Source organism: Phodopus roborovskii, unplaced genomic scaffold (assembly GCF_943737965.1).
Source record: "Phodopus roborovskii unplaced genomic scaffold, PHOROB, whole genome shotgun sequence".
Classification (NCBI taxonomy): domain Eukaryota; kingdom Metazoa; phylum Chordata; class Mammalia; order Rodentia; family Cricetidae; genus Phodopus; species Phodopus roborovskii.
In genome coordinates, this window is record NW_026126480.1 from 27,547,824 (window position 1) to 27,574,869 (window position 27,046).

General features: G+C 45.3%; 1 protein-coding gene across 1 annotated transcript; it reads right to left on the reverse strand.

The window, feature by feature from the left end:
* Positions 1 to 236: 236 nt before the first annotated feature.
* Positions 237 to 26,540, reverse strand: Tmc7 (transmembrane channel like 7). Its single transcript, XM_051192785.1, has 15 exons — positions 26,271 to 26,540; positions 23,987 to 24,135; positions 22,099 to 22,266; positions 20,156 to 20,238; positions 16,893 to 17,038; positions 15,158 to 15,305; positions 13,932 to 14,105; positions 12,496 to 12,653; positions 9,205 to 9,322; positions 8,927 to 9,024; positions 7,833 to 8,019; positions 5,387 to 5,517; positions 4,375 to 4,530; positions 2,227 to 2,305; positions 237 to 576 (listed from the first exon to the last, which is right to left on the reverse strand). Exons 1-15 carry the CDS (start codon positions 26,504 to 26,506, stop codon positions 502 to 504), a joined length of 2,106 nt encoding a protein of 701 aa, XP_051048742.1. The 5' UTR covers positions 26,507 to 26,540; the 3' UTR covers positions 237 to 501.
* Positions 26,541 to 27,046: the final 506 nt, after the last annotated feature.

The window sequence follows — 27,046 nt, forward strand, 5'->3', positions numbered from 1 at the left end:
AGTCCAAGCACAAGGCAGGGGCTATCATGATGGTCTCTCCACATTCTTATCAGCTATCCCAAGCCTTTAGCACCTGAAGATGCATGTTCACTTAAAAAAATAAGTCAGGTTTAATTATAAGTCACTAGTGGCATTTGAGAGAGCACTCACTAGGCCTGGAGAGACTTCCAAAGAGACCTCCCAGCTTTGGAGATGGGGAAACTCAGTTTTACTGTGAAAAACAACACACACAAACCTTTAAATACTACAAAAGTTTAAACAAAAAATAAATAACAATCTTCCTCTCTGATTTCAATTATAAAGCCTGAGCAACTTGAGAAGTTAGTGGTTTGGTGGAATCCTCAGCGAGCCACAGCTCTCCAGGTGTTAGCCTGGTTGGCTAAGTCACTTAAAGCTCTGAGTCTAGAAAGATACATTTTAACATTTCCATTCAAAGCCCAGAGGGACTTTGTAGTGTCCTCAGAGTCAGGTGCTGAGAAATTGCAGTCAGCATCTTCATGCTCAAGCCTGCTGGCTCCGCACATCCCTTTGAGCTTCTGTTAGTTTCTGGATAAGATAACGCTTGTCACGACTCTCCTGAAAAAGAGAAGCAGGTTCCAAGTCCATCTCATATGTTTAGAAATGTACGAAGCTACTCCTATCAAATGAGTCTCTACCAGGCTCTAGATAAGGAATTCCAGCCATTGGATTGCCACAGTGATTTTCAATCTGGCCTGTCTCTCTCACTGGAGTCCTCACCACAGCCCCTTGTGCACATAATAGCTAGAGATCTTCTAGAAATGTACACGGGGGCTGAGTGCCTGGCATGCACACAGCCCTGGGTTCCATCCCCAGCATTGCATAAATTGGGTGTGGTGGGGTCCATGCCTGTAACCCCAACCCTTAGGATATGGATGTAGAAAGATCAAAAGTTCAAGGTCATTCTTGACTACATACTGAGTTTGGAACCAGCCTGGGGCTACAAAGACCCAGTCTCAGGCAGACAATTTAATTCAAATACTCAATAAAACCCAAGCCTCCTATCAGATCTGCCAGGCAATGCAATGACCTCTGCCAAATGTCAAAAAAGCATCTTGCCACCCCCATCCATCACAGCCCTCCAGCCTACACCCCCATCCTTTTGTCTCCCCAAAGGGCCGGGCTTATTCCCACACTAGGTCCTTCCACTCCACTAAGGACCTCTAATACTGGCTACTGCCATCATTCCCCTCTCACCTCAGAGCTCCTTCAACAGACCTTCCACATCCGCTGGCTGAAGTAGCCTTGGCCCCTCCATTACCCTACATACCTAGATTTTATGATCGCCACAGAAATTGGTTTTCAGAATTCATGTCATTGTGTGTATGTGCCCTTGAGATGTGTACATAGGGGTAAGGGAACATATGTGTGCATGTGTGGGCATTCATGTAGCAGCCAGAAGTCAACCTCGGGTATTATTTCTCAGGTAGGGTTGGGGAGGTGGGAGTAGTATTTGTCCTTAAAATTCTTTTTAGATGTTTATTTTATGTGCATCAGTGTTTTTCCTGAATGTACGTATGTGCACCATGTGCATACCTGGTGCCTGCAGAGTGTCAAAGGAGGGTGTCAGATCCCCTGGAACTATGGATGACTGGAAGCCACCATATGGGTGCTAAGAATTGAACCCGGATCCTCTGCAAGAGCAACGAGTGCTCTTTACCACTAAGCCACTGCTACAGCTTCCTGTCCACCATTTTTTGAGACGAAGTTTCTTAATTAGACCATCAACTTGCCTGTAGGACAGGCTTCTTGGCCAGTCGGCCTACAGATGTGCCTGATTTTGCTTCCCCAGCACTGGGACTACAAATGCAGGCTGTGGTGCCTGCCTTTCACATGGACTCTGGGGTTGAACTCCAATCCTCATGGTTGTACAGCAGCAGCAACTTAAACATTCAACTATCTCCCCATTCCGAACATTCCGAACACCTCTAACTCTTTAGTGCTTTTGTCTCCCTGGTGTAGCACTGGATAAACCAAGTGAATGAATGAATGAAACCAGAGAGGGCTCTTTTATTCCCCCCACCCCCTTCTTTTAACTGAAACCAGGTCTTGCTGGTATAGAACTCAGTATGTAGACCAGGCATATGCGGAACTTGCAACCTTCCTGCCTCAGCCTCCTGGGTGCTAGGATTATAGGCCTGTGCCATCATGTCCAGACTCCTAGTTTGATGTCCCTGGCCATGACCCTCAGGGTCTGTGCTTCCTTACCAGGGACAGCTGCTCTCGGAGCTGGACGACCACCCGCTTGTGTGCTCCAGCCAATGCAATGAAGTAGAACATGACAAGGCTGCAAGACAAGATAGACAGTCACGAGGGATCCTGTGTAATTAGCCAGTGCTACTTATAGTTACTGATGCTCCTGCCCTGATATTTGGAATGACAAAGCAAGAGGAAAAGTCCAGAAAGTCAGTTAAGGGTGTCAGTAACTGGCTGGGATGCTCACATGGCACGCACTCTGGCCTCTGTTTCCTCGTCTGTGAGACGGATAAAGGAAAACTCGGTGAGAAGTTAGGACTAAAAGCCATTAAAAGCTTCTAGTCTGCAGCTCTGGGTCTCAAATGGGGTCAAGTTACAGTGGACAGAGGGCAAGCCCCCATTTTATGGAGAAGCCAATCTCACCTTGTTCCTACCTAATATCCACAGACAAGGCTAATAAAATGAGGACCAAATAACCAGGAGATGTAGAGGTCCTCCGAATCTCTTTAAACCACAGGCCTCTAAGGACAGCAGAGGCAGAGCAGATGTCTACCACCAGGGGCACTGGGTGAACTATTAACCCACTGTGGCTGGGACACAGCTTCTTGTCAAGTCCAGGCCATTTGGCTGAGCATCTCTAAGTCATTTTATTAATCTTGACATGGAATAGGATTCCCCTTCCTATAGTGGGCTTTTACTGGAGTAATCATGTCATAGGATAAGAGTTAAGGCGTGAAAGGTGCAGTTAGTTTCAGTTAATTGTAGCTTAGACATGGCAGAGGCAGGGTTCAAGTGCAAGCAATTCTCTAGTGCTCTGTTTCCCACTGACCCATCATTTTCTTTTCAGAGTGTGGTAAGATTTAGGCAAACCACCAGTGATGTTAGGAATAAGTCATGCTTGCTGTGCTTCTATAAGCGGGCACATGGGGCTCAGGTCTTAAGTGTGTAAACTTTCTGAGTATGGTCAATATTCCCCTGAAAAGGTGAATGTTATGCCATTTTAAAACTGGAAAGTGAGGCTCAGAGAAGCTAGGTAACTTGTCAAGCCTAGCACAGGACAGTTTGTGGCTTCCCAAAGTCCCATATGCTAAAAGTGTGGCTCCCAGCAGGTGGTGCTGTTAGGGTCTATCAAGAGGAAGGTAGGTCACTGGGGTGTATCCTTGAAGGGGACATTGAAATCCAGATCCTTTCCTCTTTCTTTGCCTCCCAGTGGACATGAGGTAAACAGGCTTCCTGTACCACGAGCTCCCACTGAAGGGACTCTGGCCAGCTGGAGATGGTGAACGTGCCTCTGGCAGGCCTTCTGCTTCTCTCCCATTCCCTCTGCCATGCTACAAGCTGTTAATTTACATTCCTAAAGCTAGCCACCAAGGTCTATTCCTTTAGTAGGCCACTTCCTCCTCCTAAGAGCTGACTCTGAAAGCAGACTGGCCGCGCCCCTTGCTCATTGCTGCAAAGGGTGAACTACCCAGGGCAATGCAGGAGAGCTCACCCTGGTGGTGAGGACGGGGGAGAGCTGTCTGGCTGACTAACCCTGCAACTATCCAGGCCCATAACCACCCCAATATCCACCCCATCTGTGATCTGCTGGAGCATTTAAAGGGACCTGTCCTGCAGACCCAAAGCTGCAAGATTTCCACAACACAGGGCAACAGCAGGATAACCAAGAGGAGTTCCAGTGAGGGCCCAGCATTGATAGTGTAGCAGAAACTAGAGGCCCCTATAGACCAATGACTCTGCAATGAACGCATACAAATAAAGACATAAGGATGGCAGGGTCCACTGTGCGACTCACTAGGTCACACTAAAGCTTCCATGACCAGCTTTTCTTTTTCTTTATTCTTTAAATTTTATGGGGGGAGGGGTGTGCAAGGGCAGAGGGTGAATACAAAGGGATGGGGGAATGAATGGGATGGAGATGTATGATGTAAAAGACACCCGCCATGCTACACTAGGCCACTACAGGCCCAAAGGCAACAGGGCCAAGTGACCGTGGAACAGAGCATCTGAAACCCTGAGCCGGGAAAAAGTTCTCCTCCTTCTAAATTGATTCTGCTGGTATTTTTTTTTTTTTTTTAACAGTAACAGAAAAGCATCTGATCATACATCCTCCATTTCCCAAGTGAGAGGAGACACTGGTCTGGCCTGGCGGTCACTCACCAGATGATCATGAAGAAAGGCACTGCGAAGGCTTCCGATGTGACACCATGGATGAGGGTCTGCAGCGAGCTGGGGAAGGTGCTCACAGTCAGGGGTATAACCTCCCAGGTGGTGTTGAAGTTGGTGAACGGCCCACAGGCTTTGGAGGAAGGGATGCTGCCAGGACAGAGAGGGAGGGAGTGCAGCTCAGCCTGAGAGGTCTGCTGCTGCGTGGCCAGAGTATTTCTTTGCAATAGCCTGCAGGGAGCTTCCATGTCCACTAGTTTCTGGAGTATTGTGTTTGAGAATGCTGACCCTGAGACTCCATCAGGTCTCTAGGTCTAACCTTCAGTTTGTAGGACACACAAGGCAGACATGTACGCTTGATTTCACAGAAAAAAACCATACTGGACAGATATGTATTCCACAGTATTTTAATCTGAAAGCAGAGAAAATGGCCAGGACTCCTTAAGGAATCGAAAATGACGGCAAAGACTTGACAGCTGAGGGGACATGGGGACAACTGCTGCTTTAAAATAAACCTTGGAAGACTGTGTTGGGATAACTGAGACATTTGAAAGCTGGCAGGAGGAAATTAGCAGTGTTTCCTCTCTCTCTCGTGTGTGTGTACAAATGCACATGCACATATATGCATGTGTGTTCTCATGCACACATGTGTACCTGTCTGTTCCTGGAGGCAGAAGCCAACATCAGTGTCTTCCTTATTTAAAGCAGGTCTTAGTGAACACTGGACCTGGGGCTTGCCCTTTTGACCAGTCTGGCTGTCAGTGAGTCCCTGGGAGTTGCCTGTCTCCATTCCCCTGCCTGTCTTCTGCCTGCTACCCAGCACTGAGGTTAAAAAGTAGCAAGACCAAACAAAGCAAAGGAAAACCAAAAAAGGTAGGTCTGGAGAAACCAGTAAGGACTTCTGTGGGCTCTAGAAAAGCCCATGAAGAATGTTACAAGTTCTTGACCATAAAGAGATAGGAGTCACAAAAGAAAGGAGCAATTTAGAAAATGAAGACATACTTACCGAGACATGCTGATTGTTAGCGGTATTATTGCTAAACACAGCCCAATGAGCAACACCAGCAGGAAAAAGAAGTTAGAATTGGATGCTCTGAACTGCCTTGGGGAGGGTCTGCAGGTGTAAAGAAGACTCAACTATGGAACAAAAGAGAAAGGAAAATGAGTAAGAATCCCGAGTAGTAGAGCCCCACACTGTAGTACAACAGAGTGTCTAGCCTTGCCAGGGCACAGTATTGTACAGATCAAAAAGAAGAATGCTCAGCGCAGATTCCAGTTGGGGAAATTCATGCTGATGACATAAGAAGAAGAATGGACCAAAATACAGAGACACTACAACTGTTGACTAGAGGGGACAATCCAGCAGTGTTGAAAGCTAACAGTGGGGACTCCTTAAAGTGTGTTCCTGAAGGATGTAAGGATGAGAACCTGTTATATACCATGCAATGGATGGAAAATGTTACACTTCAATACCCTGTATAGCACAAACTTATGTAAGTTTTATTATTCATAGATTTAAATATACATAATGAATCTACAGTGGTCTATGCCAACTAAAGAAGACATTTTTCTTGAACAATTTACAAGAACATAATCTTTTCTATGTGTTAAAAAAATTAATATTTACACTGAGGAGTAAAGACTTGAAGGAAATACCAAGTAGAAAAGGAGGAAAAGAAAAATAAAGGCATACTATTTCCAATAAGACAAACAAACAAAACACCTGCATTTCTGGGTAGGACATGAAACTTTTCTGAATTCCATAGGAACCAGAACAACTTGTGAGCTTAGTTCTAGGCGATACTCAGCCAGTGGGGTGGGCCTGGAGCCTGTGTCCCACAAGAGGCCAGCGACCCATTCCACTTCACTACACTGCACATGGGAACTCTAGCCAACGTATTTTCCTGTGAATGTGTCCACAATCCTGTCTCTTCTGATGACATCAGCTTAATGATGTTTCCAAATGAAGGCATGAGAACACCAGCCAAAGGCCAAGGCACCCAGAATAAAGTCTGGCCCAAACCAAGGTCCCACTCACAGGGTGGGCAGCCATACCCAGTGGCAGTAAGCTACACCTGGCTCTAATACTCAGGGAGCATGTTCACACTGTGTGACTTGGGACCAGTTGGTCCTCTGCACCTCAGCATTCTCCTTCATTAAAAAAAAATAGTGTCTATTCCAGGGCTGCAGGGCTGGAGGTAAGCACCACAGACAGGAAATGAGGGCACTGAGGGGCATGGGATAATAGCATTATTGTCCACTGTTGTCACCATCGCCATTATGGATGCTATTTTTTCTATTTTTAATTGCTAGGTAATTGCTAGACTTGGGGTGGGCATGCAGGTGAATGGCACGGTACTTGCCTAACATGCTCAAACTTCTGCATTCGAGTGCCAGCACTAAAAAAATAAAAAATGAACTAATTAAAAATAAATCTTAGTAACAAAGAATACAGCAGAAGGGTGGTGATTATTATTTACATGCTTGTTTTATTGTTTAATGAGTATGGGGGCTCAGTAGCTAAGAGCATGTATTTTCTTACAGAGGACTAGAGTTAGTTTCCAGCACCCACACCAGGCATCTAGCTCACAATTCCCTGTAACTGATCTGAGAACCTAGCACCTCTGCCCTCTAGGCATGTGTGTGCTGTACACAAGCGTACACACACACAGAGAGAAAGAGAGAATTATAAATAATAAAAATAAATCTTAAAAAGATCTCCATCTTCATTTAAAAATTATGAGCATGGATTGCTTTATAATCATGAACAAATAAGTAAATCCAGGCAAGTCAGTCACCTGCAGGGCGACTTCACCCATGTAGCATCTGATCCTGCTGCAACGTGTGGGGACCATGAGCTGTGCCAGTCACCAAGACCTGAAAAGCTATGCATCGACTCCAACATTACAAAACAAATCAACAAACCCTAGGCTAAATGTCGCTGAAACACACCACTGTTGTTGGATTCCTAGTGGAGACTCAGCTCAGTCAGTCATATATAAAACTACATTTATGTCATAGCAAGAAAGCTCTGTGCTTGAAATTCTCACTGTGCTTGAAAAAGTTGACAAACAAAACAACAACAACAACAATAAAAATGACCCATAAGCCCAGCACTTGGGAGGGCAAGGCAGGAAGATAAGGGATTTCAGGCTAGTTAGAGATATATACCTAAGAGATGAACAGTTGCTGGAAGGCTTTTCCCAGACTAAACATATATTAAGGAGGAGGTGTTGCATGGGGCCCTGGGTTTGAGGGACATGAAATTACGATGTGCCTCAAGGGCTAAGGAATGGCCTTCAAACATGTGAGTGCCTCAGATGGGGCTGGGGACACAGCTCAGTGATAAACCACTAGCCTGGCATGCTAGGCACTGGATTCCTGTCCACAGCATTGCAATAGCAAAACAACAGAAAGAGTGTGCAGGGTGTGAGCCCCATCCCCTTTCCTACCTCTTTCACATAAAAGATGATAATAAATTTCAAGGTGGCAATTGCAGGGAGGAGTGGGGAGAAGAAGGCTCCGATCCAGCAGATGGTCTGCCCGTACACGATGCCCAGGACGTTGTCCGGGATGGCAAACTCCTGCTGCCCCCAGCACTGGATCAGCTTCGAGGATGCACAGTAGGTCACCAGGAGCCTGGAAACAAACTAGACTTATTCTTACCTGAGTCTACAAGAGCCCCTAAAGCTTCAGAACCATACCCACCAACCAATGCCATTTCCATGGCAAGTTCGAATGTGTGTGTTGTATGTATGAGTGTATACATGTTTGTGCATGCAGGTGTATGAATGTACCTGCAGAGACCAGAGATTGACATCAGATGTCTTCCTCAGATGTGTTCCACCTTATGTTTTGAGGCGGGCTCTCATCTCCTCTCCTCTCTCTCTCTCTCTCTCTCTCTCTCTCTCTCTCTCTCTCTCTCTCTCTCTCTTCTTTCTGTGCCCAGGGCTTACTGATTGGGCTGAAGTGGCTGGCCATTGAGACCCTATGATTCTCCCGTCTCCAACTCTCGAATGCTGGGATTACAGGCACAAGCTGCCACTCCATGCTTTTACATAAGTGTTGGCAATATGAATTCAGGTCCTCGTGTTTGTATGGCAAGTGCTTTACTGATGAAATGTATCATTTCCCTGGCCTAATGTTTCTTTTTTATTAAAAAGAAACTTCATGTATGTATGTATGTATGTATGTATGTACCTGTGAGTGCAGATGTGCAGTAGCACATGTATAGAGACCAAAGAGCAACTTGTGGAAGTCAATTCTCTCTTTCCACAGTATGGGTCCCAGTGAGGAACCTCAGGTGGTGAGGGTGGGTGACCAGTACCTTTACCCTCTGAGACATCTTGTTGGCCCCTACATTTGCTGTTCAAACATCTAATTTTAGGGTTCACTGAACTTCTAGCTGTCAACAGCCTACGCCCATTTGAAAGTCACCAAATGTCAGTGACTCCCCAGTGACTGTAGTCACCCAGCACTCATGGAGAACAGCTGGGTTGGGAGCATCCATTCATGGAGCTGGGGTGGCCAGGACTCCCACACTTACTTCCTAGGGAAGTCCACAAACAGCGTCACGGCCAGGATGATGATGAAGTCGAAGATCATCAGCTTGTACATTTCCTGTCCCACTTGTGTCTCCCAGCACTGAAACCAAGACATGAAGACACTAAAGGATCCACTCCAGCCCAGGAATCCAGCCTTCTCAGTCATCTCCACATCCCACTGCCCCTAAGCTCCTGCACAGACTTCAATATCCAAGTTCTTGACCATGCCCAGCATGGGGCCAGAGCGGTCTTGAAGCTGGGAGCTTGGGCCATGGCTCACCGGGTAGAGTTTCTGGTTATAGCCACAGAGGTCACATGTGTTGTCACCACAGGATGTGATCTTGGAGCCCAGCGTGAACACCAGCACACAGATGGTGGCCAGCCGCATAAAGACACACCTGCGACAAAGAGGGGAGTGGAGGAGAGGGCATCAGGGCCGGCCCTCCCGTGGACCCGACACTGAGGAACAGGTACCTTCCTTGCAAGCAAACCTGAACCTAGGCAGAGTTTCTGCTGGGGAAGTGGATGGTAGGGAATTGACTTACAGCCAATGAATTGTACACTTAAATGGATCAAATGGGATCTTCATATTATATATATTTTATAAGTTTTAAAATATCAATTTTTATTACTATATGCATATGTATGTGTTTATGTGTGGACATTGTGTACATGCATACAGGTGCCCCTGGAGGCCAGAAGGGGACATCAAATCCCCTAGAACTGAGGTTATAGGCTACCTGCTGCAGGTGCTAGGCTCTAAACCCAGGTCTTCTGAAAGAGTTCCTAACCACTGAGCCATCTCTCCAGCCTCTACAAGCTCTAAGGCAGGAAAAAGTAAGGTGTGATGGCACACAGATGATGAGTTCAAGGTCAGGTAGAGCCACATAGTGAGACTCTGATTCAGAGAGGAAGAGGAATAAGAGATGGAAGGGAGGGGGGAGGGAAAGAGGTGGGGGGAGGGTGTGAGTAATCAAACGCAGCATGTGGACCTGTGTGGAGCCACCAGCCTCTCCATCATGGAGACTGGCTCTGTTTTGAAATATGTGATAAAACAAGTCCTAGTGACTTGAAGACACTGAAGTGTTTACAGGTGAAATGACATGCCACCTAAGAGCTCCTTAATATAACCCAGCATAAACAAGAATGCATGAAATGAAGTGGGCCAAAGGTCAAGCATGGATGGAACTGTTGAATGGAAAGGGCTGAACATTCCTACAGAGACAGGGAGGGCACCACATATGAAATGGAAAACACGAGAATGTGGAGGAAGTCAACATGAAACTCATATACATGTGTGAAAAGTGTCACGATGAAACACATTATACTGTCCTGATAAGCACTAATAAAAAATCTCCCCCTGCTCCGTCTTTACAAAATGCAAAGGTTTTGTTGTTTGCTTGCTTTCAAAAAGAAAGAAAGGAAGAAAGAAAGAAAGAAAGGAAGGAAGGAAGGAAGGAAGGAAGGAAGAAAGGAAGAAAGAAAGAAAAGATATACTATGGATGGAACTTAAAGAAACCATCCTGAGTGAGGTAACCCAGTCACAAAAAGAGGAACATGGTATGTACTTACTCATATATGGATTTTAGACATAGAGCAAAGGATCACCAGCCTATAATTCACACCACCAGAGAAACTAGATACAAGGAGGAACCTAAGAGATTCATACAAGATCCCCTGAGCATATTGGGAATGGGGTGGGGGGTAGTGAGTAGAGAGGAAGTTAGGAGAAAGACAAAGGAATAAGAGGAGAACATGTGGGAATAGGAAGATTGAGTCGGGGGATGAATATACAAGAGCAAAAAAAAAAAAAAAAAACAAAACAAAAACAAAAATAGAGAGAGGGAGAGAGAGATACCATAATAGAGGGAACCATTATAGGTTTGAAGAGAAAACTGACTCTAGATGACCCCAACTAACAATCTGAGCAAAAGTGGAGAGGTTACCTTAAATTCCCTTCCCTGATAATAAAATTGATATCTAACTTATTATATGCCATTATAGAGCCCTCATCTAGTAGCTGATGGAACAGGAGCAGACACCCACAGCTAAACACTGAGCCAAACTCCTGGAATCCAGTTGCAGAGAGGGAGGAGTGATAGGAAAAGGGGTCAAGACCAGGCTACAGAAACCCACAGAGACAGCTGACCTGAACAGGGGGAGCTCATGGATCCCCAGACTGATAGCTGGGAAACCAGCACTGGACCGACTCAGACCTCCTGAACATGGGTCTCAGTTAGAAGACCTGGACAGTCTAAGGGACCTCTGACAGTGGAACCAGGATATATCCCTGGTGCACAAAAGGACTTTGGGAGAACATTCCCCATGGAGGGATACTCTCTTAACCTAGAGGCAGGAGGGAGGGCCTAGTCTCTACTCCAAATGACAGATTTTGATGCTCCCTCCTGGAAGGCATTGCCCTCCCTGTGGAATGGGTGGGGAATAGGATAGGAGGGGGGTCGGGGGTCTTGGGAGGTAGAGGGAACTAGGGTCGATATGTAAAATAAGAAAAAGTATATGTATGTATGTATATAAAGATATACTAAAAGCACTTAGGTGGTTGAGGCTGAAGGATCTAGAATTGAGGCCATCTTAAGGATAAAGTAAAGATTTCTAACAGCCATTTTCTTTCTCAACAGCAGTTCATTCAGCCACATATAAATCTATCTTGGATAAAAGATAAATTCCTTAGCCTTCTTAACCATACTGAGACTGTCTCTGTCCTGGATAGTTTTATGTCAACTTGACACAAGGTAGAGTCATCAGAGAGGAGGGAACCTCAATTGAGAAAACCTCTATAAGACTGGGCTGTAGGCAAGCCTGTAGGGCATTTTCTTATTTAATGATTGATGCGGGGAGGACCCAGTCCATTGTGAGTGAGGCCACCCCTGGGCTGTGGTCCTGGGTTCTATAAGAAGGCAGGCTGAGCAAGTCATAGGAAGCAAGCCAGTAAGTAGCACCCTTCCATGGCCTTTGCATCAACTCCTGCCTCCTGGTCCCTGCCCTGCTTGGGTTCCTGTCCTGATTTCCTTTGATAATGAACAGTGATATGCAAGTGTGAGCCAAATAAATAAACCCTTTCCTTTTCAACTTGCTTTTTGGCCCTGGTGTTTCATTGCAGCAATAGAAACACTAAGGAAATCTCAAAAAAAAAAAAAAAAAAAAAAAACCAAAAAACAAAAACCAAGAAACAAGAAACAAAAAACCTCACTCTTAGATACTTGAGGAGAAAAAAAAATTTATCCTATTCAAGCATAGTACCCACTTGGCCATCTTTACTCACTGGTGTAAACTCTCTGCACTCTGCCCAATACTGCCAAGTCTAACATCTTTAGAACAGTATGTCCTTCTAGGACCCCAACCTATGCTTTCAGTTAATACAGAATCAAAAGTGTAACATTGACAGGAGACTATGGAGTCTAAGGTCCCTCATTGCATGTGCAAATGATAACTTACTCATGGGGCTCATCAAAGAAAGGATAGCACAGCAGGAAAGTGTGCCACAACCGATTAGCAATGTCTGCCGTGAACAAGCAGTGGTATAGCTGGCACGCATGCAGTTAGGCATTACCTAAGAATTGTAAGGCGGATCTCAAAGCCTGGCGAGTAATCCTCATAGTGGATGATCCTGGCAAAGATGATGGGGGTAATGAAATTGGCCAATGTGATCACAATTGATGGGAGGTACAATATCAAGAGATTCTCCCCAAAAACCATCTTGTCAATTTCCTGGAAAGATAACAAAAAGCACTGGTCAGCATTAAGTGGGGTGGTGGCAATGACAACTTGAACTGAAAAGAACTCAACCGTTCATGCTGAGCAGACACACAAAGCACATTTATCATCCCATATGGCTGGAAAACAAAAGCTTTGGATGCTTGGAACCTTTCTCAGATGCATACATGCAGGGACCTACTGTCATTCTGGAAGAATAACAAATTATTATATTAATATATCATATTAGTGAAGTGCATAGAATTCTGTGCATGCTGCATAAACAGCCCGTTCAAGTTACTTTCAAGGATGTTGTGATGATTGACTTGTAACAGCCATTCTGTCTTTCCCTTATAAGTTCCTTACATGAAACTTAAGTTTCTTAGCCTTCCCTGAAGCCAGGTACAACTGTAACCAAATTCTAGCAGAGGCTGTAGAAGTTTTAAATAAAACTCCATATCTCATCCTTAAAGAGATGGGTCTGCCCCAGCCTCACCACTTACCCTTTGGCTAGAATGTGGAACACGGCAATGAACCACCTTGTACCATACAGAAGACAGCCACAGTATATGAATGGATGACAAAGCCATAAATTGGATGCTATTTATGGTATTTGGGTATCTAATACCCGATGACTGACAGCCACTAGACCAATTTAGACTTTTTTATATACCTAAAAAATACTATGTAATTCAGGCTGGCTCTGTTTGAGCCTCCTAAGTGCTGGAATCACAGGTATGCACAACCACACTCAATTCCAACATGGATTTAAAACACTGCTTGGGGCTGGGGAGATGGCTCAGGAGTTCAGAATGTGTACTACTCTTGCAGTGGACCTGGGTTCAATTTCCAGCATCCATAGCCAGCTACAGCTCTAAGTTCAGGGTCTCTGACACCCACTTCTGATCTCCATAGGCACATACACTCATGTGCACAAATCCCACCCCCTACATATATATGTGCAATTTAAGATAAAAAAATATTTTAAAACACAGATTCTTTAAACTGAGGTCCTGGCTATTAACTAGGAACAGTCAGAGAGAGAGCACAGGCAGCCCGGCTTAGCTCTAAATACTGTGAGCTCTTCAGGACGGAAGACATATCCCCAAAACAGTATTTTAGATGACTTCAAAGTGGAAACTGGTCAGCTGATTTACAGTCCCTGTATCAACTAAACTTCTCTCTCTGCCTGAATAGAGAAATGATGGTGGCACCTCCCACACAGGTCTGCAAGGCACCCAGCATGCCACCATACCAGAGCACAGGGTCAGCTGACTCTCATGGAGCACTTACTTTCTTCATGTGTTCTTGTGAAAAGGTAGTGGCTAGGTAGATTGCATAAAAGCATGCCGCAAGCACAGCCAGCACGATGCAGTTCAAGAACAGCCTCAAAGAGTAAATGCGTATGGTTTCCTCCGAAGTCCTCTCAGCTATTTTCTGTCGTATTCTCTCTTCCTCCAGATCTGCCTGAGGACCAAAGGAAACTCATCTGTGAGCAATGGGAGGGTCATTCTGTAACATATCCCACAGATTTCTCTTAAATATACATGTTGTTCAAGATACTTTCCCAGGCTAAGCCCCACCAGTTTTTATGTCTAAAACTTATGGTAAGAAAGAGCCTCCTACTCAAGACCTTTGTAAAAAATGTGTAAACTGAATCTGTGTGTGCTGTGTGTGTATGTGTGTGTGTGCATGTGCACATGTAAATGGTGCAGCATTTCTTTATTTTGTTATTTTAATTTGCTTATTAACTTGTCATTTATGTATCTGAAGTTCTGAGGATTGAACCCAGGACCTTGTGTATGCCAGGCCAGCACTCTACCATCAACCTATATCTCCAGCCCTTAAAAAAGTTATTGTTTTTTAGATAGTCTTATTAAGTTGCCAGGAAAGCCTCAATTTTAGCTCTTCTGCCTCTACCTTTCAAGTAGTTAGAATTATGGGTATGTCCTGCTATATTGGTTTGTTTTTAATCCAGCCTGGAAGTCTCTGCTTCTAACAGGATAATTTGACCTATTCATATTTAGTGTAATGAATAGTAAATAGAGCCAACCCCACCCATCTCCCTTAAGCTTTAGATTCCTACCCTCAAACTTTTTCTGATGGTTTTGACCAACACTACATTAATTTCTCTTTCTCTAGTAGATGTGGAAGTTTTCCTGTTATATTTCAATTTTTCTCTATTCTGTTACCACAGCATTCCCTTAATGTTTTTAGTGCGAACAATGTTTATAACACTATGATCAGGTAGGATATTAATAAGATAGGAGGGGATGGAGGTAAGATACCATCTGCCTGTGTGTCCTACCTCCTTTCCCAGTCCCAAGTTATCAGCACCCATGCTTGGGTTAAAGGTGATCAACACGATAAGATGTTTGCTATGAAGAGCTGCCAGAACCAGAAAAGAGGAAGCTTGCTGAGATAGAATGGATCCTGAGAACCCATGTAAGCAGCAAACAGCCTCCCCAGAGCCAGCCTGGCAGTGAGGTCCTTCCCCAGGGTGACCCAGCAGCACTCACTCGGAGCTCATACCGCAAGCTGCTGTGCTTCAGCTCGGCCATGCTGCGGTTGGTGATGCAAAAATCCCAGCCAGCGAAGATCTTATTACAGTAACTCTGGAAGTGCTCCTCGCTGCGGATCAGGTTGATTTTGAACCCTTCCACTGACCTGACCCAGAAATACAAGTGTCATTCTGAGAACAGCAGCAAAATATAGGCCCTCTATTTAATATAGAATTCGACATGGCAACCTTGCTGGCCCCTTGTGACATAGTCAAGCTTATTCTAAAGCTATGTGGCAGCTGAGCAGGTATTCGTTGATGAAAATCATTGTCTTTTTTCAATTCAGCTTCTTATGTTCTGGCTAGTGTGTGGTGAGACATTGTTGACAGTATTTAGAATCTCTCTCCTTTCTTGGGCGTTGCTCTCTCATCAAATCACCAGAGAAAGGCCTTGCTGTCTTATGACCTGTCTGACAGACTTTTCACACTGTTGCAAATACCTGACATTGACAGTTTAAAGCCAGAAAGGGTTATTTGCTTCACTATTCTGGAAACTTACATCCATGGACCTGAGGTGATGGGGAGGGCATCATAGCAGCAGATGGAAGAGGGGGGGGGGAGGAAAGAGTGAGGTACCTCATGGTGTCCAGGAAGCAGAGAAAGGGAGAGGGAAGGGATGTAGACAAAGCATGTCACCTGGTTCCTGCAACAAGGCCTGCCTCCTATTAGCCCAATCAGCTATGAATGCATCATAGATTACCCTATGCACCCTCATGATGCATCCACCTCTAAAGAGCACAGCATCAAGGGAACAAGCCTTCAACACTGAGCCTTTAGAGGGAATTTTACATCCAACCTGCATGACCCTAACCAGGGAATGGACACATACCATCAGGGGCTCAACACAGTCCTGGCCATGACTATAATGGAAGGGTCAGGATCAGGTATCTGAGTGGACAGAGCCAACAATGTCTTCACCGCATTTCTGTGCCCACAATCAAGGGAGCTGTAGGCTGACCGAAACGAATGTGCTATTTCCCGCCACTACAAGGAGTTGCCACCACACAGACACTCAGAGCTGATGAGGTTCTTGCTTCTGCTATCATGCCTAAGCCATGGCTGTGTCCTTCTTCAGTCTCTCTCCTTCACTGGTTCTCTGTGCACTAAATTCCCCAATGGTCCAACTAACCAGAGACAGTTTTCCGCCACTTCAGCCAAACGAGACCCAGCTAACAGAACCCTCCCCAGCCAGAATGAAGCCTGTAAGGAAGAGGCATCTGGAAGAGGCACTTGACACACATTGAACTGCAGGCCACTAATGCAGATGGCAGCTCCTGACTTCTGCTTCCTCCAAGTCTTGGCTGTAGCACACTCAAACCCTTCCTCTGAATCCCATCTTTCAGGCCCTGACTTCAGAATCCATGGAACAATAAGAAATTCCAGCCATCAAGAATCAGAGTCGCCCCACTGACTTATGGGAGTGGGGAAAAGTAGGAGGTTATAGGCAGAGCCAGACTCCTGGCTCCAGAGTGTTCTCCGCTTTCTGATCCACCACCATAAGAACAAGCTGCTGTGCCATGCTCCTACTGCCATTCCATACCTTCCCCACTGAAAGGGACTGAAATTCCCTGCAACCATGAGCCCAGATAAATCTTTCCTCCCTGGAACTGTTTCTGCCAGGTATGTGGGCACAGCAATAAGAGCTGCTCACACAACTGGCAATCAAAGGGAAGGAGAAAGCAAGGCACACTTACCTTTTCACTATCCAAAGGAGACTCAGGGCCAGGTAGGCAATCGTGCTTATTAAGTAAGCCAGGGGCAGATCATATGTGAAGCTCTGGAATTTTACTCCATCAATGGTATAATGTCCATAAAAAAGGCTGGTCTCCTCCAAGAAACCCTGAACAAAGCAAGAATATGGGGTCAGGTGGGTCAGCTCAAGCAGGCAACTGAAGGAGGCATTCCTGCCTCAAGGAACCCACATTTGAGTGCCCGTATTCATCCCAGAATCTCTCCACACCAGAGAAAAATACAAGGTATAAGGGATGTTCAGTTAGTGTTAGAGGAGTAAGGCACTGCTAAAACCTGAGTACCAAAATCTACTTCTAAGTGCTAGAAAGATGTCTCAGCAGTGCATGTACTGCGCATGTAGTAGACCCAAGTTTAGTTTCCAGCACCACAGCAGGGAACTCACAACCTCCTGTAACTGCAGCTCCAGGAGAACTGATGCCCCCTTCTGGTCTCCAAGGGTACTGTCTCATGTGCACATACCCCCCACACAGACACATCCATATACACAGAAAAAATAAAATACTTTTTAAAAAATTGACTGGTAAATCACACTTAACTGATGTGAGAAAAAAATTCTGGGTCATAGTATCAAAGAGAACACTTAAGAATAAGTTTAACATAAGTGTAAAAGTATATTCTGAAAACTATGAACCACAGTTGAAATAAAAGTGGGCTGGGGATGTAGCTCAGTGGGTAGAGTGCTAGCCTAGTATGCACAGGGTTATGGACTTGATCCCAGCTTAAAACAGGGATGGGGACCCACCCATATATCTGTGGTGGTGGTCACACCTATAGTTCATGTACTTGGAAAGCAAAACCAGGCAAATCTCTGTGAGTTCAAAGCCATCCTGGTCTACAGAACAAGTTCCAGGACATCCAGAACTTTTACACAGAGAAACCCCATCTCATAAAACCAAAAATAAATAAATAGGAAGGTATCCATTTGTTTTGGATCATGTTTTTGGTGCAGCATTTCCCATCAATAATCTACAAATGGGTCTACAGAACCAGCACAAACCCAATCAGAATCCAGCTGGCTTCACTCAGAAATTGACACGCTGGTCTTAAAGTTTAGTTGCAACTGCAAGGGAATCAGAAGCCAAACAACCTTGAGAAAGAAGAGTAAAGCTGGAAGACCACTATCTTGCCTCCAGATCTCACCAAAAAGCAAAATCAAGAGTGTCAAGTGCAGTCACAGAAACAGGCATAGAAGCTGCCTGTCATTCCAGCACTTGGGAAGCAGAGGCACGTGGATCTCTGTAATTCAGGGCCAGTCTGGTCTATACAAAACAAAGCAAACCAACAACCTCACAACAAAACCAGATACACAGCAGGGGAAAAAACAAAAAACCAACTACCAACCAATGAGTTTTTATAGGGGGAAACGTGTCCTCTGAACCCATGATACACATGTAACATCAACTTAAAATGGATGAAACATCTAATCATTAGAGGCAAATATACAAAAACAGCAAGAAGTTTAAGGTTAGCCTAGGCTGAATAGCAAGACACAAGACTGTTTAAAAATAGATAGATAGATAGATAGATAGATAGATAGATAGATAGATAGATAGATAAGAAACAAAGTCCTATTTTTTTTTTCATGACAACCATGCCTTCTCATACTACCTGGGTAAGAAAATGTTTAAATAGAAGCAAATGTAGAAAAAGAAGACTCTATACTATTTCCCATTCTAAGGCTAGACACACACATCTTAAAGCTCTGTCCAGCTCTTCAGATTCCTTTCCACATGGTCCCAGGTCCATCTCAGTTCTCACCCACCTTTCCCTCACAATAAAGGGACACCAAGGGCCAGAGGGCCACAGAGACCAGAAAATAAGCCCCCGACCTCAAAAGGAGCCTGTTTCAGAAGTCAAGCCTGTGGCCTTATTTGTCCCTCTTTTTTCCTGTTGGGCCTATTTCAGTGGAAAGTGGCAACAAAGAGATAAAAACTATTCCTCAGTCACAGATGCCACATCTCAAGAGCTCAAGAGCCAGTCGCTCTCACTGGGCATAACAGAGTCTAGCTACCCTCCGGAACACCGCATAAAGTTCTTTTGGACAGGGCTGCTGGAGCATGCTACCTGTGTTGCACATCTATGATCTGGTGCCACTAACTATCCCTTAAAATACACTAACCTGTGTTGCTTGTGGTATGCAACATAATGAAAAGGGGCTATTTGGAGAGTTCCTGTCTTGAAAAACCAGAGCGGAGGAGGAATAAAGAGATGACAGTAGCTCTGAGGCTTGGTTCTGGGAATTATTTTATTTATTTATTTTTTTTAATGAGACAGGGTATCACTATGTACACCTGTCTGTAGACCAGGTTGGCCTAGAACTTACAGGGATCCACCTGCCTCTGCCTCCCTGTGCTAGGAACAAAGGTGAACTCTACCATACATTGTTTGTTCTCAGTAACAATGACTTCAGACAAGATACTGAGTTGTTCTCATTTGCATAGCTTCCATTTTCTCATTTATATATCTGGCATTTGACTGTGTACCCAACAACCTGAGTTGCTTTGTAGAAAACATGACTTTGGAGATGTAAAGGCACACACACACACACACCCAATATTAAATGCAATGGATAAACCCCAGGCTTTCTACCTACCTATTCAGAAAAGCAACAAGTCCTATGATATGGCATTTTAATATTAGCAACTTCCAGGAAGATAGCTTAATCTGTATGCTAAGTGTCTTCTGTCTGAAATGCTTGGCACCAGGAGGGCCTGACATTTCAGAACTTTTCAGCTGAAAATTTGGAATATTACCCTAGACTTCACCAGTTGGGTGTCATCAGACAATCCCAAATGCCTCCAGTCCGGGTTTGGGTTTTCTGATCAGAGATGCTAACTGTAGAGCATTGTAATTCAGGCCAATACAAAGGTAGCAGAGGGCAGGAAAGGGCCACTGGCTGAAGCAGCCGGGTATTTCCTGAATATTCTAGTGGGGGGAGGAGGTCAGGAGAGCACAGGACTTGCTGATGAGCTCACTGCCCGCACTGGCATTTGGCTCTCATTGGTCTTTGAAGCACAACATTGTCTTTTGGATTTTGTTGTTCCTTTGAGGCAAGGTCTCACTAGGTAGCCTAGGCTGGTCTAGCAATCCTCCTGCCTCCACCTGTAAGTTCACAGGCACACACCACAGAGCCCCATTCGGGACACTGAGATCTAAATCACTGCTGTCATTGTAAGGAGGGTCCACAAAGGATTGGGTTACTTACTGTGCCAGACAGCAAGTCTATGATGTAACTGTAAAAGTAAATGAGCCCAGAGCTACTTATTGGGTAGACGGTGCACTGAATATCTGCAGGAAACAAAACCAAGGATCTGTGTCAGAAATGGCCTCATTATGTCAGTAACTCATCTATTACAGTTGGTGGACATAAGCTGTGGCTACATATTCAGATACACCTGTGCATTTGTCATTTCCTTCAAGTGCTACCTTCAAGTCCCAGTGTGTCTGGTACAACCCTTTTGCTCATATTTCTATTTTTAGGGTTTTTTTTTTTTTAACTGTTCCTTTGCTTTCCTTTACTAAATAATTTGGGGCTATATCTATTTTTGTTTGTTTAGTGTTTTTTTTTCATTGTTTCATTTTGCTTTTATTTTTGTTGCTTTTATTTATGTTTGTTGATATGCCTGTATATGTGCAACATGTCCATGCAGGTGCCCACAGAGGGCAGGGGAGGGCATCAGATCCCATAGAATGGAAGTCCCACGTGGTTGTGGCTGCTATGCTGATGTGGGTGCTATGACCAGAACCTGGGTCCTCTGGGAAAAAAAAAAAAAAACCTGGGTGCTCTTAACTGCTGAGTCATCAACCAGCCCCTTGTTTCACATTGTGGAGACAAGATTTCACTATATAGTTTAGACTATCACTCAGCATCTTCACACATCAGCATCCTAAGCAGTTGTGAGCTGCCCACTGAAGAGCTGAAAGCCAGTATTGTTTAAGGGAGAGATAATCATCTCTATTTAAATGATCACACCCCACCCTCTCCCCGCTCAACAGAAACAAACTGAGGCTCAGAAGGTCAATTGACTGGCACAGCTGGCCTGGAAACCTAATGTTGATTTTTTGCACAGCAGCAGGAAATATGTCTTTTAAAAAAAGATGGATACACAAGAAAATAGGAGTGCACACAAGGCAAAAGGCAGCCCTCACAGTAAGTCTGAAGTGCCGGGTTATTTGAATTTTAAGTGAACTAAAATGGGAACAAGATGAGGAGGAGGAATGCATAGGGCCCATAAATGTCCATCCAGGGTTCTTCTGGGTAAGGAGTTTTGTCACAGGAGGGCATGAAGGTTTGAAAGACCTCAGAAGATCAAGTTGGCTCCTCCACTGAACCTGGGACCAGAGGTTTACAGTGAGTATATGTGAAATAAAGGAAACCCTCCCCATCTGGGCTGATAGAATCCCCAGAAGATCTGAATTTTATTGAGAATACAAAAGCCCAGTCTAGCTCTTACCACAGTGTCTGGCACAAGATCACTGTGGAATTGCTATTAGCTTCAAGTGCATTTTTTGTTTGTTTTTCAAGACAGGGTTTCTCTGTGTAGCTTTGGAGCCTGTCCTGGAATACGCCCTGTAGACCAGGCTGGCCTCAAACTCACAGAGATCCACCTGCCTCTGCCTCCTGAGTGCTGGGATTAAAGTTGTGCACCTCCCGGCTTTCAGCACATTCTTATCATACATAACAATCTTGAAATGAAGCCCCCTTGGGTGAGGGGTTGATTCTTTTAGGTTTGCTAAATATCCCACTTACCCACCCTGCATTGCTCCTCCCATATGACCCCATGAACTCAGAAGGGACTGGGTGTCCTGATCTGGCCAGTGAAATGTGGAAGAAATGTGTTTGTGTCATATCCAAACAGAAGTGTCAGGAATCAGCATACACTTGCCATGGCTCTCTTCCCCTGGATCACAGTGACAATCATGGCTGCCCCAGCAGATTGGGCTCCAGAGTGAAGATTCCCAGCCCATGGTGGATCTGGACTATGAGTGAGAAGAGAAGTACATGTTTCCAGTCACTGGCACCCAGGTAAGGGGGTCATTTGTTTCTGCAGCATAACCTAACCCATTCTAACTGACACAGTTGCCTAAGACTCAGGTTGAAGATGCCCAGGGAAGGAAGCACTACAGCTCAACAGACCTTCGACTCACCCATGTCTTTGAATGGAATGAACACGAAAGTGCTGTTGGTAATCTTATACTTGGTGAGTAAGATGGGGAGCAAAACCAACATGAAGATGATCAGGAATATCACCAGGTTCAGGACCACCAGGAACCGTAGGAAAGAGAAGTAGGACTGGATCCCCGTGCCGAATTTCCCTGGAAAAGAAGCAACATGGGTACCAGTGACTCCATCACCAAGAGAAGGTTAAGGGAAGAGGATCCCTGCTGTGAGAAAGAGGGAGTCATAGCCCTTCGATGTATGTTTTTATCACTTGTGTGTGGGCACTGGTATGGAGGTCAGAGGACAACATTCAGGAGTCCTCTCTCCTGTCACCATGTGGGTCCCAGGGATCCACCTGGGTCATTGAGCTTCACCTGAGACATCTCATGCTCTGTTCTTTACTTGAAGCCCAAATTCCCAGAGTTTTCATATGTAGTTCCATAGCTGCTTCTGAATGTGTCCTCTAAGAGCCTTGTGAGGTAAGGAGGGCTGCACAGGTACCTACTGTCTCATGAATATCCAGCTGTCTCAGCACTGTTGTAGAGGCCAATTATCTGTATCTATGCATATGTTCTGAGTCCTATCCTGTCCCTGGTCCACACATCTATCTTTACACCAATGTCAGACTTAGTTGTTGCAGATTTATGCAAAGGAATAGCATCTGGAGCTACAAATTGTCAGAGGCACAGTTAAAGATCTGTCTTATTTTAATTACATGTATGTGTAAGGCCATGGGGGTTGGGGGAACATAAAGATGCCTATGGAGGCCAGAAGAGGGTGCTGGATTCCCTGAAGCTGGAGTTACAGTCTGTTGTAAGCTGCCCAGTGTGGGTGTTAGAAACGGAACAGAGGCCTTTGCAAAAGCAGTTTCCACTCTTAGTTGCTGAACTACGCTCCAACACTGTCCTCTCCAGAAGACCAGAGGACACCCCACTGTCTGTCTGTCTGTCTGTGGACATGGTTTTAAGGTATAACCTGGCTGATCTGAAACTCACAGAGATGCACCCATCCCTGGCTGAATTAAGGTCCTGGCCACCACAGCTGGCACTATACTTTTAGGGTAGGTAATAGGAAGATGGTCACTTCTCCCAAACATCCTGCCATGCTCCTTTTACAGACTATATAAGAACATCAATATCCACAGCTATAAGGCACTGATCACAAATCATTTTGTCTTATGTTAGAAAATACAGAACGGTAAGAGGCATCTCCCTGTCCCAGGCTCTGCTGTGACCTCTCTAGATGACAAAGGCACAGGCCTATTAAGGCTAAGTGTGGGTCAAGTTCATACTTGAGATGGTCAGCCTTGACTGTCAGCTTGCCCGGCTCTTGGCTCACCAAGGTGGCACCTCTAGGCGTGTCTGTCTGGGACATGTCTGTCAGGGAACAGAGAGGTTCGACTGAGGTGGGAAGTCCCAACCTAAATTTGGGCAGCAGCATCCCATGCGCTGGACTGAGTAAAACTGAGAACATGAGCCGAGCACCAGCATTCATGGCTTCTGTGTCCTGACTACAGACGGCATGTGAGCAGCCTCCTCAAGCTCCTGACAGCATGTCCTGCCCTACCATGGCAGCTATATTCTGAAATGGTGACCCAGAATAAACCCTTGCTTCCTTAGTTTACCTCTGTTGGGGGTTTGACTACAGTCATTAATACAGCTTTCATCCTGGAAGGACATCCTCAACATCACTTCAGCTAGGTGCAAACCCAAGTCGCTTGCAGGGGAAGAAGCCACATACAGCAGGTAGGCAAAATCCCACCCCACTCCCACCCACCCGAAACCTCAGCTGCCTGCAGGGGAAGCTGAAGTGGGTAGGCACACCCCCAGCTCCAGCTGCTGGCCTGCAGAGGAGCCAGCAGCAAAGGAACAATACCTTCAATGCTGCGGATGTCCTTGCGCCACAGCTCCAGGTGGGTTGTCATCTCGCGAGCTTTCTCTAGGAACCTCTTCCAGGACTTGCTGCTATACCGTTTCCACTGGTCCCACTCCGATAAATACTTCATCTGGGTTTCCTGAATGTCCCTGCATCAAAAAATGGCCACTAGCATGACAATGACACGGCATCGAGTCTAAGTTCCGTAACACCCTGGTCATAACTGGAATATTAGCCATAGCAGGGACAAAGCACTGATATATATATGCTTCTTGAAAGAGTTATTCAAAGTAGAAAAAGAAGCCAGACATGGAGGTCACATTCCATGCCATACAAACCCAGAGACAGCAGGTTCCTGGCTGCCTGGGCTGAAGGAGGGTGCTTTTTTAATGGGTACAGAGTTTCCAGCTGTGGGGGTAAAGCATTTTTGGAAGCAGCTGATGGTGATGGATGCACAGCATTGCCAATAGGCTCAGTTCCACTGGATTATAAGCTGTCAGTCACAATGGGTACTGTTCCTCAGTACAATGACCCTATGGTGCCATTCCTGACCTCTGGCCCCACCCTGTCAGCTGATCAAATTCTATTTTACCCCTAGGATACCCTTTCTTTTGATAACACATCCTTTCCAATTAATGTCTGTTTCTTCCAGTAGGTTACAAATGGTGGTTTTGTTTGAGACCGGGTCTAACAATGTAGTTCTGACTGGCCTGGAACTTGCTATGCTGACCAGGCTGGCCTTCCACCTGCCTCTGCCTCCCAAGTGCTGGGATTAAAGGTGTGTACCACCATGCCCAGCCTGATGCCACAAGCTCTTTAAAGGTTGAGAATGTATAGTATTCGTTGCTGTGGTCCTCTGTCCCAGGAACACAGAGTGCTGATTCCATGACAGCTCTGGCCTGGCCCAGTTTGCTTTGCTCTTCGTTCTTTCCTAAGAACAGTAGCTGGTGTTTAACCCATTCTTAATAAACACCCACCACTAAACAAAGAACAACATTCACAAAATATGTTCACTTATGTACTGCTGTGTTCATGAAAGGTGAACGGCTTTCCCATAGCACAGAGAATGTTTAGACAGACAAATAGATAGCTTTAGATACAGGTATTGATAAATGGATGGACAGGATAGACAAATGTATAAACAGATATAGATACAGATAAATTGATGGATGTATACAAATATAGATATAGAGGGATAGATGATGGATGGATATGGATAAATGGAGAGATGAATATGATTAGTGGAAGAGATGATTGTTGTTCTTTTGCTGCAGCTAATGCCTAAGAAACACAAACATGAGACTCAGCACCCACGTGGAGTTTATTGAGAGAGGGGAGAGAAAGAGGGGACAGCTGGTGGCCAACTGAAAGCAGGAGAGAGAGAGAGGGAACAGAGAGGGACCAGAGAGAGAGCAGAGAGAGAGCAAAGAGAGGCAGAGAGAGAGAAGCACTTGGCGTGCTTGCTTTAAAAGAGGCTTGCGCATGCATAACTGAGTCCTCTGGCGGCCAAGTAAAGCTGACTAGGGATGACAGGGCCATGAGCGTCCCACCCATCGTTGGGGCGGGGGTCAGCTGGCTGCTAGTTCCTAACAATGATGATAGCTGAGAGATTAATGGTGGGTGTAGAGATGGATGGATGGATGGATGGATGGATGGATGGATGGATACGGTATAGACAGGTATACATGCTTGTAACCCTAACTTTGGGAGGCTGGGACAGGTGAGTTCAAGATTTAGCCTAGTCACACAGAGATATCTTGACACAAAAAAGGAGGAAAAGAGGCCTGGGCTGATGCCTCAGTGGGTAAAGTACATGATGTACAAGCCTGAGGATCTGGTTAGGATCCCTAGGATCTGCCAGTAACTCCAGCTGGGGAGATGGAGACAGGTGAGTCTTGGGGACTTGATGGACAGCCAGGATAGCTGGTGAGAGAGTCTGCCCCCACCCAAAAACATTAAGGTGGAATGACAGAGGATGACACTGAATGTCAACTTCTGGCCCCTACATGGGTGCATGCACACATATACATGTACACAGAGAGAGAGAGAGAGAGAGAGAGAGAGAGAGAGAGAGAGAGAGAGAGAGAGAGAGAGAGAGAGAACTAAATAAACCTGGACTGTTTATTCAAACAGGAGATGAACAACTTCTTGAAGGTTAAATGTCACTGCAGCTTAGGAATGCTCACTACAGAATGAATTCTTGGTTCCTCACATGACAAACACACCACATACACCCCTCTCCCAGCCTATAGCATGGCCACTTGCAGGCAGCTATTGAACAAACCTCAGTCTCCGCTTCTCAGAGATGTTCAGTGCGTACTTGCGGATGGATTGGCTGTTGAGGTTTTCTGTGATTCCTCCATCCAGCTGGGAAGTGTAAGAGTCTGTTGGCTTCAGCAGGGTACCACTCTGCTTGTCCCGGGATAGGATGTTTGTCCGCCTCCGTGCCACTGACCGATAGCTTGGCAGCTCTTGAAGGAAGTTCACAGGTGGAGAGAAGCTACTAGAACCCTGAGACATGTTCTCTGGGTGAGAGAAGAAAAACAAAATTTATTCCAGACAGCTTGGGAGCCTTCGAATCTCAGAGACCATGAGCAAACCTTGTAGACAGTCGCTTGCACAGCCAGTGACAGAGTATCTGGACTTTCTTTTCTCTTTTACTGTGCTGGGAATTGAATCCAGAACCTTATACATGCTAGGCGAGTGCTCTACCACTGAGCTATCTAGCCAGGCCTTTGTTTATTTAGAAAAGGTTTTGATAAGTTTCCCAGGCTAGCCTTGAGTTTAGAATCCTCCTGCCTTGGTCTTCTGTGTAGTGGGAATTACAAACCTGTGTCAACACAAATTACCAATCTGTGTCATTCTTCTTTGTTTTGTTTGCATGTGTATGAATGCTCTCCTGTGTGGGGGCATGTGTGTGTGCAGGTGCATATGTATGCATGTGTTAGTGAGGACAAGGCTAGGTGTCCCCCTCCATCACTATCTACCTTAAATATTAAGACAGGGTCTCTCGTTTGAACCCTCAGATCACTCATCCAGATAGTCTTGCTGGGCAGCTTG

Excerpts from the sequence above, each read along its gene's own strand:
- Tmc7 (XM_051192785.1), bottom strand. The coding sequence starts at position 26,506 with ATGTCTCAGGGTTCTAGTAGCTTCTCTCCACCTGTGAACTTCCTTCAA. Across the intron at positions 24,136-26,270 it reads TCTGAGAAGCGGAGACTGAG|GGACATTCAGGAAACCCAGA; the intron begins GTTTGTTCAATA and ends TTTTTGATGCAG. Across the intron at positions 15,306-16,892 it reads CTCCTTTGGATAGTGAAAAG|GTCAGTGGAAGGGTTCAAAA; the intron begins GTAAGTGTGCCT and ends TTTCTGGGTCAG.